Source organism: Cololabis saira, chromosome 17, assembly GCF_033807715.1.
Source record: "Cololabis saira isolate AMF1-May2022 chromosome 17, fColSai1.1, whole genome shotgun sequence".
NCBI lineage: Eukaryota > Metazoa > Chordata > Actinopteri > Beloniformes > Belonidae > Cololabis > Cololabis saira.
Genome location: NC_084603.1, coordinates 34,612,348 through 34,627,734, shown reverse-complemented (window position 1 = coordinate 34,627,734; position 15,387 = coordinate 34,612,348). Strand labels below are relative to the sequence as shown.

Below are 15,387 nucleotides of genomic sequence, written 5' to 3'. Positions count from 1 at the left end.
ATCCAATCAATGAACTCATTAATGCTGTTCCTTTCTTGCAATTGTCTTTATTTTTTGTGGCTGTGAAGAGATGCAGATTGACACGTCGACACGTGCACCGTCTGGAACCGTGGGTTTGTGCGTAGACGTGTAACCTTTACAAGTCATTATCAGGGCGCCTGTGATTTCCTCCATCATAATGCAGCAGAACTGAGTCTATCTCTCCGCTCCCGCCTCGTTGTCTGCTCGCTGGCTGGGTGTTTTTGCGAGCCCTCGGGGAGCGCAGATGCAAATCTGGGCTTTGTTTTCCAAAAAGGCACCGCTTGGCTCCAGAGAGATATTTGTGTCTTTAAAGCCTCACAGTGAGATAAAGTTATAAATCAGGCAGACAGTTTGGGGAATTAGGCCTCCGCTGTGACTGTCTGCTTTTAATGTTCGTGTCATATTGTTGTCAGTGAATTCTCAGGTGCATCCAACCTCTGTCGCGGAAACTGCAGAACGAGCCAGAGGGGCCAGTTTCTGATTGAAAGGCATCCTTGTAACTATTTCCCATGTTCACAGACCACTGGCCTATCTGTGCGATGGATGAGCAGCCAGACAAACTGTTTTTTGACTGGTGATTAATATCGATAGGTACTGAAGCAGACCTTGCTGTAATGGATTTTGGGGTTATGCTGATACTCCCAACTCATTACGGTGCAGTTGTTCCAGAACTGGCCGTTTTCCTGTGGTTTTTATCACTCATCATTCCCTGTGGTTACCCTGCCTCGCAAGTGTGTGTGTGTGTGTACTAGAAAGGGTTGCATTTCCTTTGAATGGACAAAACAAACCCAAAATAGTTCAATTTCCAGAGTTGTAATTGACCGGAAAATAAGAATTGAGTTTTTTTCTTAATAATAATTGATAAAGTTTAATGGCTTGAAAATGTACAAAACTATTTCAGCAAACAGAAACCAGGCATCATGGGAAGGGAAACGCTGATTCAACTTTCTGTGTGTGATTTTTTTTTTCTTTTCTTTTTCCATTGGATCTATTACATCTCCTGAGAAAAATGGTCAGCTCTTTTTGCCCTGTTTTATATAAAAAAATTGATTAAATGAATTCCTGTGAAAACATAGTACAAATAGAGGGCACTGGTTTACTGCCAAGTGAATTCTAGTAAAGGGATTGGATAAGAATGGATACCTGAGTTTTTGTATTGCCTGTTCTGAAAATGATCTGTTCAGGTATGAGACTAAAAACATGTCAAAAGGGGGGGGGGCAGGGTACATTTTAATCAAAAATGTACAAAATCAGGTTTGTGCGCTGTAAGACATGAAGCTGAGGAGTGAGTACCTGAACATGTAATACCTCTCACGACCACTAGGAGGTCTGAGATTTGGTCAGTTTCTCTCATGTTGAGACCAAAACAGTTTTTTGAACCGGGATGTAAATATGTTTATTTCGGCCTATTTGGACGTTATACCATGGAGGTCAATGGAGACGGACTTGGTTTTGCAGCCTCAGTCGAGGAACTTCAACCAATCCTAGTTCCACACATGCACGTGCAGAGGGGGGGCGGAGGGTGCCCAAGCACCCGCCCCCGTTGCTCAGATGCCCAAAGTATCCTTCTGTCAAAGGCCTTTTTTTTTTTTCAAAGGCCATTAAAAAAAAAAGATTTCCATTTTCAAGTTCGTTCATTCATTCACCAATATCATCTAACAATTAATAATAATTCAGCTAAACAAAATGATATGATGAACATCCCCCTCCCCGACATGCACTCATCATGTGCCTTAGTTTTGATTAGTGGGTATCCAAAGTCATTATAGTTTTGTTTTTTTCCCATTAGTTTCCATTAGTTTTAGTTTGTTATTGTAAGAGCAGATTACAAGGTGCTGATTGGCTTCAGGTTGACGCTGAAGCCTATTTAGTCCATGAACCTTTCTTTGCTCACCTGTGTGTTTCCGACTGGCAGGAGGAAACAGTTTTTGACCGCACGCACAGAATGTCATGCCGTACCGGGCTGGTGTATGTCTGTAACTTGCAAACTGGATTATGTGAGTGTCAAATAAATGTATATTGTGCATAACAAAGAAAGTTTAAGTAGACATTCATTCATCATGCACCTGGCATATGAAAAGTAAGCGTGTCAAAAAGGTTCTTCCATCGAAATACACCTCAGTGGCTTAAAGCGTTGGCTTCTACAGTTATTATAATACGGGGTATTTGTCCTGGAGAGGTTTAAGAAGTTCAGAGCAGGTTTCATGTAACAAAGTAACAAATGTAACAAAGTTATTGTCAGAAAGTGTTAAAGTCATGTTCCATGTGTCCCTTTTTAAATTTCATCACCTGCCCCTCCAAAGGTTTCTGCACGTCCCTGGTTCCACATGAGACTCAACGAACTGTCGGCTCTGGAGAACTACCACTTCATACCACCTGGTGGCGATAGTGCACCAGCTGCACCGCCTGCCAACCACAGAAAATAACAGATGGCAAATACCAAACAAACTGGAACGGCGAGACACATTGAAGGAGCTGAGGTGACTGCTACATTTTCTCGTGCATGCATTTCAGTGGTTGAGATGAACGAGAAGAGACGACGTGTACTGGAAGCAGACATGGCATCACACACCATGATTAGATTACTCACCTCTGCACTTCATCCCACTTCAAATGATGCTACAATCCCTGCACCTCCCACAAGTAGGGTGGAGGCAAGTCAATGGGCAGGAGTCTGGCTCCACCCCCTAAAACCAGCCGCTATAAACGTGAAAGCATGATTGAAAAGGGTGCTTTCCTACCACATCTCTGGTATTTTGGTCAAAGCATGTCACAGACATTCCATTAAGACCTCAATAAGCTGTTTTAACTTTTGAAAGAAAAATAAAGTCATATTTACCCCCTCAGAGAGACTGGAAAAGGAAAAAAGGATGTTTTTGGTGAAACAGCCAGACCAATAGCGCATGACTGCTGTGTTGGGAAGTTTTAGGGTTTAGGATTCCTCGACTGACCTTGATTGGAAAGTGGATGCATGTGTTGTTATTCTGACATTTAAAAACAACACACATAGGTGTGGCATATGTCCTCTGGGTACATCTGCATCCTTTGTCTTGGCGAGGACAGAACATATGTAGTTATTGAAGTACAGTGATCTGCTGCAGATCACTACATAACAGAATTGGGGTTAATAGAAGTAATAAATCCTGTTGTTGTGTGTCATGCTGTGCGTGTGAAATGCGCAGCATGGAGCGTGCAGCACGCGAATGTCACCGGCTTTGTCTCCGCGTCTCGTGCGGCTGATGTTTGCAGGGAGCTGCCTGCGCCTTTAACTGCGCGGCCGCACTGCTCATGCTCGGCTTTGTGCAGGACTTTCCCCGTCAGGAGCAGCAGCCAGCTGTGGACCGAGGAGCGAGAGCAGGCTCCGCACACGACTGTCGCATCCTCCCGAAACCCCAGCACAGTCTTTGTCTGCATCTTCTCAGCCCTACAAGGTGTCATTTCACCCTTCCCACGCCGAGGGAGCATCCCCGGGTCTGGATCGTGTGTTTACATCCTTTCATCACGGAGGAAGTTATCTGGAAGACTTGCTGGAGAAGCTCCGCCGCTGCGCGTAAAAGGGGATTTTAAGATGTTGGCGGTGCTCGGCACGGATGGATCCGACTCCAAATGTGTATTTAACATCTGAACTGTTTCCTTTGAAAGTTTGATCTCACTTGTCGGTCTCCCAGCGGCGTCCCGAGCGATGGGGATGCTTTGACGGTGCGTAATCGCCGTTTCCCCCCGGCAGGAGTCACACAGGTGGGTTATACCTAAGCTGATGACAGCGGAGCCTCGGGCGGTGTAACTGCAGCTTTTCTGGGGTGATGCGCTCGGATCCCGCCATGGATGGTGTTGGAGGACCAAGGCTGTGCAGGTGGACCAAGTCTTCCAGGAGAAACGAGCAGCGCGTTTGGAGAGCGTACCTGGGAGCGCTGATCGTGCTCCATCTGGCGCTGCAGGTGGACGCGTCCGCGGCGCCCAGAGCCTGCGAGAAGAGCTGCTTCTCTGGGAAATGCATGAACGGGACGTGCGTGTGTGACCACGGATGGGTCGGGGATCAGTGCCAGCACTGCCAGGGAAGATTTAAGTAAGTTCCTCCTTGATTTGGCACCTGGCTCGAGGCTTAAAAGTTAAAATCTAAGGTCATCCTTTGTGCTCCTGTGTTTGCATCGCTGCTGTATGTCTAACATCTACCTGACCTGTTGGTGGCACATTTATGCATTTTTCATCACTTTAATCCTCAAATGCGCTGTTTATCGCCTCGATTTTTCATCTGAGTTGAGTTAAAGAACACAATTATTATTTTTCAGTGTTTCGACTGGAATGATGCTAGTGTTATCCCTGCAAGGCAGGTTTATTTCATGCACAAGACAATTCAAAGTGTTTGACATAAGAGCGTCAGTTTAAGTCGTAGCAAAAGGAAGAAAATAAAGGAAATAGAAATCAAGCATCTTAGTGTGCAGCAGCTCTAAGTGCTTTCTTCCTTAATTTGACCATCTCTCTGTAATCCAAAGCCCCCAGATGAAAGTCCCACTTGCATGTGTCTGCTTGTGAACAGAGTGCCCTTAACCAAGTGGGAAATATAAAAAAAAAAAAATACAATTGTTAAGTTCAGCTTGCTAAAAAAAAGAAAAAAAAAAAGTCAGTCTCAGCTTCATTCATTGTAGTTCCAGCTCACACCCTGTCAGCATTTTTCAGGTTGAAAAGAAAAAATTGAAATGTGCAGCATTTTAAGGAAGACCCTCATATCCCAGAACATTCAGTTTTTTAAACATGACATTTAAGTGGGTGTTGTGAGCAGGTCAGATGATTATCGTTTAAGGTCTTACCTTACAGGCAAACAAAAGGCAGTCTTGGATGACAGTCACGCATGTTACTGCTTTACCACACTTCCTGGAGAAGAAATAGTCTCAGCACCATTTTCAAAACAGCTTCATTTTGTGTAACTATCTTTGTAAATAGACTTTTCATGTCTATAAACACACTAAGCAAACATGTCTGAGAGAACATGAATTCCCAGATTACACATCAGGAAAATGTCAACTTCCTCGATGGGGCTGTTTTGGTAAATGAAGGAGTAAGGTGAGTGCTGAGGTAAATGCATAACTTTTATCTACTGTAGGAGACTTGTCTTCAGTCCATCCCAATATGCATGTTTTAAATACCAATTAGGTTCTCACTTAAAACTAAGATTCGCTTGGTTAGTTTAAGACACCTAAACCACCTGGTTAGGTTTAATTACATAAAGGACCTGGTTAAGTATAGGCACGTAAACCACCTGGTTAGGTTTAGGCACCTAAACCACTTGGTTAGGGTTAGGCACCTAAACCACCTGGTTAGGTTTAGGCACCTAAACCACTTGGTTAGGGTTAGGCACCTAAACCACTTGGTTAGATTTAAGCATTAAATTGCAATGAACATGTTCAAAAAGGTAGTAAAAGTTTAACTGATTTACAAGCAAAAGGTGAAGCCTTGATAGGAAATTTAAACTTCCGTGTTAAGACCATATTGACGACAGAAGGGGTACTTTTCAAAAATGTCTTTCACAATAACTCTTTTGGAAATCTTCTAGGTTGAAGATATTTTAAACTTGGTTAGCACCCTTTGTTGCCTTCGCTGGGGATTTTTCTCTTCTTTTCCCCTCTCTTGTTTCCATGGAGGTTTCAGTGTTAGGTTTATACTAATGGTTAGTCGCTCACTCCAGAGTGGTCACTGCAGCGTATTCAAGCACACCATTGAAACCTGATGGGACCCCAACCTTGCTAGTTGGTAAAAACTTTGATAAAGAGCTGCTTGTTGCTACAAGAGCTGGTTCATCCCCCCTCTGAGAAGAATACACCTGTAATGAAGTCACCTGTCGGTGTTGTTAGAGTTACAGACTGATGTTTAGCAGGCGAGCTGAGATCGCATAAGACCCTTCAGATTCTGAAGAGAAGTGGTTTAGACAATTATACCGCATGTGCCCTGTCTGTATGAAAATTAAAAAGGGAAAGGGAAAAACCTTTTTAAAAAAGCTTTTAAAAAACCTGCATATGTAAGTGTGGGATGATGTAAAATGTTACAATAAATGTGTATACGAGCAGCTCATATTTCAGTTGTTTGCCTGTTATCCCTGTGCACACACTTTTTAAAATCTCTGACCGCTATTCATTTGTGCACTCAGTCAGTCCGATTTTTTTTTTCTTTTAATAGATTTCATTTTCTTTTGCTCTCCCACTCAAGCAAGACGCACCAATTGATTGACTGGAGGAGAAGAGTCGGCTTGTCGGCTGGATGAACTTGAGTTGTCAGCTTAAATAGAGGCGAGTGCAAGGTGGAGCGGTTTTACTACCAACGTGGTGAATTGGCTTTCTGTCTCTTAGATGAGGAGTGAAGCAGGGCTGGTCCTGGGATCTAGTTGGCCCGAAACAAGATTTTATTTGTTGGCCTCAAAAACACTCCTAGAGCAAAATCCAAATCACACAAATTGCTTGAAGCTGAATGAACAGACAGTTGGATAAATAGATTATGAATGAATCTCTTACTTTTCATTGGAACTAAAAATATTTGATTTTAATTAACTTTCAAAAGGAAATAGTTTTGTTCAGTGCATCAAACTGAACCCCAGGTCACCTTTCGATCATGAAGTGAGGATGTTTGGAGTGATTTAATCAGAACAAATTCAGTTTTGTTTGCATAAGTCAAACAAAAATAGCCTATTATGACTGACATAAGGTGGGCGTGTCCCCGCTGGCCTTCTTTTGGTTCTTCTTTTACACTGTGGCTCCTGGCGTTTTGTGTTCCTCTCAGGGTTAGCATCATCTCTGACTCTGTCATCTTATGGCTGATTTCAACAGATCTGACAAATCTGAACTTTATGCCGTTTTGTGAACTTTGTCTTTCAGTGAAGTGTTTTTTCATAGTAGTCCCTGTGTAAGTGCTTGTAACCACAGCAACCGTCTGGCCGGTCTGCTCAGCAATTACCCAGGTGTCCTTTCTTTTGGGCTGCACTTGCCCGGTTTTCCATTTGATTGTGCGGATTGATGAGTTGATCGCTGACTGATCAACCTGTTGTTTTTCTTCTGTGTAATTTTGAAACTGGCTGCTCCGTTTTAAACGGACCTATCGATACGGCCTGCCCTTCAAATGCAGATGAGCTGTTGAGGAAACGGGGACGGGAGCTCAGACTGTCCCACAGGTCAGTTCAGCTCCAAGAGTGTCCAAAGTCATGTTTTCCTGTTTTTTAATGCTCTGCCACTCGATTTATTCAGAGTTTTTCCAAGTATTTTGTTTGGACGGAAAAGATTAACGGAAGCTTCCCGTATTACAAACTCCAGTAAACTTGCATACATATTAGGCCATATTATGCCACTTCAGGTAAATCCCATGACTACAAAAGCTAATCCTGAAGCTTGGGTCTGATTTCCCATCATACAGAGTAGTATGGGTGTGGGTTGAGTTGGGGGGGTCAGAACTACATCCCTCACTAGCATTCCCCAACTACGCGGGACAGTTGTTCCTGTTGCATATGGACAATGCTTTAAAAAACATGCCTTGAATGTGCATTTATGTGTCAACATGGAGTAATTCTCAGTTTAGAAACATTAACATAATTCTTTTTATTTTTTTTTAATATGAGAATCGATTTAGAATCGGAAAATCGATTTTTTTCAACACAGGCTTTCAACAGAGGTTTTCTACAGAAGAGTATTAGGGCAGGAGAAAAATAAAAATAATATTTTAGAGGAGGAAGATTTTTTTTTCATTATGCACTCCGAGAAAAAAGTCGAAACTTCGAGAAAAAAGTCGAAATGTTTAGAAAAAAGTCGAAATGTCGAGAAAAAAGTCGAAACTTCGAGAAAAAAGTCGAAATGTTTAGAAAAAAGTCGAAATGTCGAGAAAAAAGTCGAAATGTTGAGAGAAAATTGAAAATTTCGACTTTATTTACTAAATTTTGAATTTATTCTTGAAATTGTATTTCAAAATTAATCTCGACCTTTCGACTTTTTTCTCGACATTTCGACCCTTTTCTCAAAGAGCACAATAAAAAACTCTTCCCCTCTCTTTTTTTTTATAGAAACATATAGAAACATTAACATCATGATATCCAGAAACATTTCAGACATGGCTGGGAGGCTCGTCAGACCAGTCTGCATGTGGCACATGTACAAGGCACCCAACATAAGATAAGACCGGGAAAGTTTCCCGCGGTAAGCTATTGATATATTAAATACATATAATATAGATAAGTAGCTGTTCAGCTTTTGATCCTGCGAAAGAAGCTGCTGTAGTTGCCGAAATTTCCCAGTCTCTCCCTGAGAGGGTTCATCAAACCATTAAATCCTCGCCATGTGGCCTTTTTTTCACCCCTGGCGTCCTCCGGGGAGAATGAGGTTATCTTGTCACCGTCACCTGCAGTCTGCTCTTCACAAGTATGCAGGAGGAAATGGCCGCACTTAAGTCTGGTCTTTTCTCTCCGGAGGACGGTATTGATTTCCCAGTCATTGTGACGGTTGTGGTGGAGTAGACAACAGACAACAGCTGTGGGCTCAGCAACAGTCAATACAACAGGGCTGCACTTTTCTTCTGGTGGCCGTTTAGTGGCTTGTTGTCTGTTAAATCCGAGGGGCTCGTAAATACCCGCTGTGAGCTCTCAAAGGGGGGAAAAAAATGGAAAAAGGGTCCAAAAAAAGGCCCTAAAAGACTCTAATCCGGTCTGGTTAGATACCCTCTCCCCAATAAACAAACAGACATTAAAAAGTGGCAAAGAACATCAGGTCGACACGAAATCCACATAGAGACACTGACTTTTCACAATAACATTTAAACCAACTCGACAGGGGACACAAAGTGGCAACAAAGACGCAGAAACAGCCACAGAAAATGCATAATGACGGCCGTGTTGCTCCTGCAATGTTGCGATGTGGAAACGTTTTGGCAGCACTCTGCAGAGACGCCCATCGACTTTCAAGCTGTCCATGTCACAGCCGTCATGAGTGGGTGTTCAGAACGCTCCGATCAGCACAATGTCCTTTCCCCTCCTCTATCATCGCTCTCCTTTGCCAAGAAAGTGAAGTGTGGTGTTATAAGGTTTAATTATAGTTATAATTTATAAGTTTTAAGGAGCAGAAAGTGGCCTTGAGAATCATTCAGGGTTGACCCTCTCTGGTTTGCTGTGTGTGTGTGTGTGTGTGTGTGTGTGTGTGTGTGTGTGTGTGTGTGTGTGTGTGTGTGTGTGTGTGTGTGTGTGTGTGGCAGCAACGCTGCTCCACTCAGGATGTATCCATATTTGCTCGGCAAATATTTGCCACAAAGATAAAGCTTTGTCAGCAAAATGAAATTGTGTTTCTGTCTTAAGCACGATGCAAAACAAGTCGGAGCGTAATCCACCCGAAAAACTCTCAAGGTTGTTTTTGGCAACTGTGATCTTGCTGAATCTCTCTCTCTCTCTCTCTCTCTGCACAAGCAGTTGGACAGAAATACTGCAGTTTAAACAGTTTTGTCGCCCGCGCCCTCCTTTTTGACCCACCTGAACGGTGCTGGTGGGGGGGCTGGGGCTGGAGCAGGATCAGAGCTGAACCTTTAAGCTATCACATCGTCACACCTCACCCAACGCTGAAGCTGCCTGCTCTGAACTCTTGATTTTTGTGGGAAACCAGGATCACAACGGACACAGACTGCGTTTACATGCATCAATAACCCTTTTAAAACCCGAATATTGGCAATAACCCGAATTTGCACGGCCATGTAAACACCAATAACTCCTTTGAATAACCCACATTTGCTCATATTCGGGTTTTTAAAAACCGAATATGACCCCTGGGTTACTCCTTTTAAAACCCGAATATTGGGTCATGTAAACGCCAAACGGAATATCCCCATCAAACGGAACAGGAATTTGTTTTCTACACATGCTCTGTTCACAAGGAATCCTGGTCTTTTGAGTCCAGGAAGTTCTTATAAACACGGAGAAACACAAGACCAGGAGGAGACTAATCACTTCATAAATGTAATGAAGGACATGAACATTTCTGCATTTGTAGACGGTAGAAAGTACCGGGATAGCCAGATTTACAAGAAGGTGAGCGAAAAGTTGTGCGAAGCAGCATTTGTTTTGAATTTGGATACAGGAAGAAGAAGCAGAAATGACGGGAATTGCGTCATTTTTTTAAATTTATTTTTTTATTAACATACAGTGCAAACAACGACAAAAGACAACATCAGTATGTGTGTGTGTGTGCGTGCCGTGTGAGTGTAAATAAGATGATGAAAATAGATACATAAATTAAGAATATTAATTCGAGAGTAAACAAATAAATAATTATCATATAGAGTGGTGTAGCATGATATCATATAAATATAGCATAATAATATAGTAATATCCTAATATAACATAATTTGTATAAAATATTATAACATATAACCAAATTATATCACCATACTGTTATATATAACAATATAATACTATAGTTTAACATCCCAGGAGATTTCATAACTTAATATAATAATATGAAACAATCATATTGCGTCATGATGTTCTCCGCGCGTCGCTGGTTTGATCCAGATATCCTAATGATTAATTACCATGTAAACGGAATATTCCGAATGTTTCAGTAACCGGAATATTAGCAATAACCAGAATTTTGACTGCATGTAAACGTAGTCACAGATTGTCCTTCAGAACCAGTCTTAAATAATGCCATAATGTCTGTCTTTATATAAAATGCTGCCGTTGGTGCTTGTGAGCGATCATTTCTTTGCCGACTCTCATTTCCTAATGTTGACAGTATTTATGAATGCTGGTAAAAACAGAATTTATCCCTGCTGTTTGAGTGGGATCTATAAACGCAAGTGGGTGACATTAAAACCTCCACAATTGTCTGTTATTGAAGATGCAAACATTGCTATTAAATTAAGTTTAAAGAGCGGTTGTGAAAGTGGCTTCATAAACAGACCTCTGAGTGAAAACATTAAAGGTTCAAAATCTCATCCATGGACCACTGACTCATTTTGGCGTCCATTCTTTAATTCCTTTTCATCCGTTTCTTCTTCCCTTGCTCCTCACAGATGTGATTTTAGCCACGGCGGTGTTTGGGTGGGTAAACTAATCCCGTCTCCCGCCTCTGATGTAACCGGTTCTGTGGGCCAGCAGGGCAGCAGTCTTTCCCGGCTCTGAACCGGTGCTTTCTTCACAGCCGGCGGTCAGACCATCACTGGAACCGCCCGAGGGGTCCACGGTTGTCGGGGTTACATCCGCTGCATCTGCAGAGAGGCCAGATAGGAGGACGGTGGAGCAGAGAGAAACCGACTTCAATATCACGGCCAATGCTTTGTAAACGCTCAGCACCGAAGCTTTTGTGGTGTCCGTATTTCACCGGGGACGATCAGGACACACACATGCACACAAACGTGCTGCTCGGCCTCGTATCCACTCAGACAGATCCAATAAAGGAGAGATAGGGAGCAGACTCTGTTTGTCTATTGATTTTTAGGTATTGCTGCTTTGTACAGTTTTATTGGTCCGCAGGCTCCCCTCTGTTTTCAGATATACAGTGGAGATTCTTTACATCCCTTGTTGCTGTCCTGCTTTCAGTTAATCCCAGATGAGAAAAGATGTTGCCCGTTGACCCATACAGGACACTTTCACACAGGTTGCGAGCCCCAGACACTATTGACTTTTAACATGCGGTTACTTTTTCATTCCCCCACATTTCTGATGTTGAAATCATTTCTTATGTTTTTAGTGAAGAAGGATTTACACATACAGGACTGTCTCAGAAAATTAGAATATTGTGATAAAGTTCTTTGTTTTCTGTAATGCAATTAAAAAAACAAAAATGTCATACATTCTGGATTCATTACAAATAAACTGAAATATTGCAAGCCTTTTATTATTTCAATATTGCTGATTATGGCTTACAGCTTAATATTAAGATTCCCAGAATATTCAAATTTTTTGAGATAGGATATTTGAGTTTTCTTAAGCTGTAAGACATGATCAGCAATATTAAAATAATAAAAGGTTTGCAATATTTCAGTTGATTTGTAATGAATCCAGAATGTATGACATTTTTGCATTACAGAAAATAAAGGACTTTATCACAATATTCTAATTTTCTGAGACAGTCCTGTATATTAGCAGTTTAGTTGCAGTTTAGTACTTTACAGTTCACTGCCGTTGATGAGATACTCATTATTATTTGGTGCAGAGACCCTTTGAGTGCCAGCGCGTCCTCGAGTTGTCCCTCAGTCTTGAAAAGATGCGACTAAAACAGGTGAATGCTCTTTCAGGCCTTTTCCCAATATAAACTTGCAGAGTGGAAACTAAATCAATTGCTGGCAGCTAAAACTCTCTGCGTTTTAAATGTCACGTCCCGAGCGTTGAGTTGTTGTTCCTCCCAAGATGGATTTTCAGTCAAGCTGGAAGTTTACCTCCCCCTTGGTCCTTGCAAATATTGTCTCCGTCACAGTGTCAGCCCCGGTAGGATCCACTGAGCTAGCACCACCTATAGTTGTGGGCCCCCGTGAAAAACCATTGCTCTGAGCCCCTTCAGCACACAAGAAGACAACATGCAAGTGCTATTCTGACGGCTGATTACACACATCAGGGTGGCATGATGCTGCCGCCTCCCTGCTTCAAGGGAGCAACTGGAGTGGAATCACAAACAACATTCCTCTTTTAATGGCCAACAAGTCTTTACTCTCATCTCATCAGATCACTCTCCTCCACAGATTTGGGGATGTCTTTTCAGATGCTCTTTGGTGCACCCCAAGCATCATTTTATTATTCTTCTTTAAGTGACATCTCTTCTGTAAAACCCGGCTTTGTGGAGGGGCACGGGCACTGCAATCTTTCCAGTTCCTGTTTTTAGAACTTGATATTTTTACCTATGAAGCTGTCTATATGGATAACGATTAATAACGTTAGTTAATAAAAGGATACGCAAGAACCCCCCCCCCCCCCCAAGAAAAAAAACACACACATTAAAGTGTATTGAAGTATTTATTTGAATTTGTGTATTCACCTGCATTTTTAAAAACATTCAGGATATTGAAGTGATACATTCTGGCCCTTTTTTTTTTAAAACTTTATTTTTTGATTTTCAGAAAATAATCGAAAAACAACAACAAAAACAGGTATACAACAATACAAGAAAACAAGGGGGGGAAACACTACTGTCGTATATAATAATGCCATTCTGTCCATCTAGCTAAGTACATCTCTGTTTTAAGTCGTAGGCTGTAGGTAATTTGTTCCATTGATCGTATTTCTTCTATAACGTGCAACCATTGGCTCAGTTCCAGGTTAGTCCATCTTCAGCCAATTTCTTGTAATGGCTTTCTAAGCCGCAAGAGATAGAATTTTAAAAATGTACACGTCCTCTTTATCTATTAGATCCTCTGGTATCAGTCCTAAGTAAGTAACTCGGGGATCTTTAGGAATCCCATATCCCAAAACTTTCTCCATGGCTCTTAAGATCCCATCCCAAAATGTTTGTATTTTCTTACACGACCAGAAAATGTGAGAGTGGTTGGCACTCAATTGCCCACAATGACTACGTTTACATGCAGTCAAAATTCGGGTTATTGCTAATATTAAGGTTACTGAAACATTCGGAATATTCCGTTTCCATGCGTGAGCAAACAGGGTTATCCCTGTATACATGGTAATTAATCATTTGGGATATCTGGATCAAACCAGCGACGCGCGGAGAACGTGATGACGCAATTCCCGTCATTTCCGCTTCCTCTTCCTGTATCCAAATCCAAAACAAATGCTGCTTTGCGCAACTTTTCGCTCACCTTTTTGTAAATCTCGCTATCCCCGTACTTTCTACCGTCTACAAATGCAGAAATGTTCATATCCTTCATTACATTTATAAAATGATTAGTCTCCTCCCCACTCCAAAAGTGTGGCGTGGTCTTGTGTTTCTCCGTGTTTATAAGAACTTCCTGGACTCAAAAGACCAGGATTCCTTGCGAAAAGAGCATGCGCAGAAAACAGATTCATGTTCCGTTTGATGGGGATATTCCGTTAGGCGTTTACATGACCCAATATTCGGGTTTTAAAAGGAGAAACCCGCTCATATTCGGGTTTTTAAAAACCGGAATATGAGCAAATTCCGGTTATTCAAAAGGGTTATTGGTGTTTACATGGCCGTGCAAAACCGGGTTATGCTAATATTCGGGTTTTAAAAGGGTTATTGATGCATGTAAACACAGTCACTGTCTCCAGCAATATTGTTTCTCACCCAGTTGTTTATTTTTAATTTTTGGAGTAATAAAAAAAATGAATTAAATTTTTCCAACCAAATTCCCTCCATCTTTTGGAGCTGGTCGAGGTTTGTTGGGTCTTACATTCTGGCCCTTTCAGCACATCCGTGAATAGTGTCATGTCAGGTGAGGGACTTTTTTAGTTGTTGTAAGGTTGGTTGACTCCAGCGCTGAACTGACACTGTTGGGAGGAGATACGTGCTTGTCCTCACGGTTTAAAGGCGCAGGTGGGGAAACACTCCTAAACCAGTTTCACAGAGGCATCTGGCAGCTTCAGCAGCAAACCGCCTAATATGTCTATTTGTCAAATGTTTTGCTTGAATAAGCCACTACATTAGTTGCGCATTGTCTCTTGAATGCTAAGTGGAAGCAGCCAGAGAGACTGGAGGCCACAGCCAGATGAACTCACACTGATCAAAGACTTCTAGACGTCGCCTCCTAGCCCCGATGCAGACTGGGATTCTGGAAAAAGATGCTCATTATCCTCATCAATGGAGAAGACAGAGACAAGTGATTGTAACATTTGAGATGTTTTGCCTCAGCAGAGCTGAACACAACCCACAAGCACACGGGGGGTGTGGTGTCAAAAATTGTTGTTTAAAAATGAATGTCACTGATCGGGTCGTCAACAAAAGTTCTTCCATCAAAAGTGAATACAGAAAATGTTGTTTTTTAAAAAGAATTTCCACACAGATTAAAGTTTTGGATTAAGCTCGTCTACTTCGTGTCTGATTTAATCTGTCACTAATGCTGTGGGAACAGATTTGATGTTCTGTGGCTCTGAAAGTCCCTTTTTACATGACGCTGGGGTCGGCTGCGGTTCCTGGCCAGCTCTGTGAATCACGTCTGTGTGAATGTCAGGACGTATTTCTCTCAGGGGTTCAGTGCGGATCGGCAGCTGTAAACTCTGGTCTGCAGCGTTGCATCGCACTGAAACTAGACGCTTGAATTTCCTTATCAGGTCTTAGCAAACAGTTAAGGTCATAAATTACGCACTTGGTTTCTATTTGTGAAGCCAGAAAATATTCCGGATTCAGGGTAAATCATCTTCACGTTTTTTTAATTTAGTGTTGGCTGTGGGTTTCATTTAAAGTCTTCCTCTTGGCGTCGATCAGATCCTAAATAAGTCGCCTC

General features: G+C 42.0%; 1 protein-coding gene across 5 annotated transcripts in view; it reads left to right on the top strand.

The window, feature by feature from the left end:
• The first annotated feature begins 3,338 nt into the window (after positions 1-3,338).
• The window catches only part of atrnl1a (attractin-like 1a), a 340,130-nt gene continuing 328,081 nt past the window's right edge, over positions 3,339-15,387 (top strand). For all 5 annotated transcript variants that reach the window (XM_061745230.1, XM_061745229.1, XM_061745228.1 and 2 more), the window contains exon 1: positions 3,339-4,087. In XM_061745230.1, the coding sequence (XP_061601214.1) occupies positions 3,825-4,087 (263 nt within the window). In that variant the 5' untranslated portion in view covers positions 3,339-3,824. The remainder of the gene's footprint in view (positions 4,088-15,387) is intronic.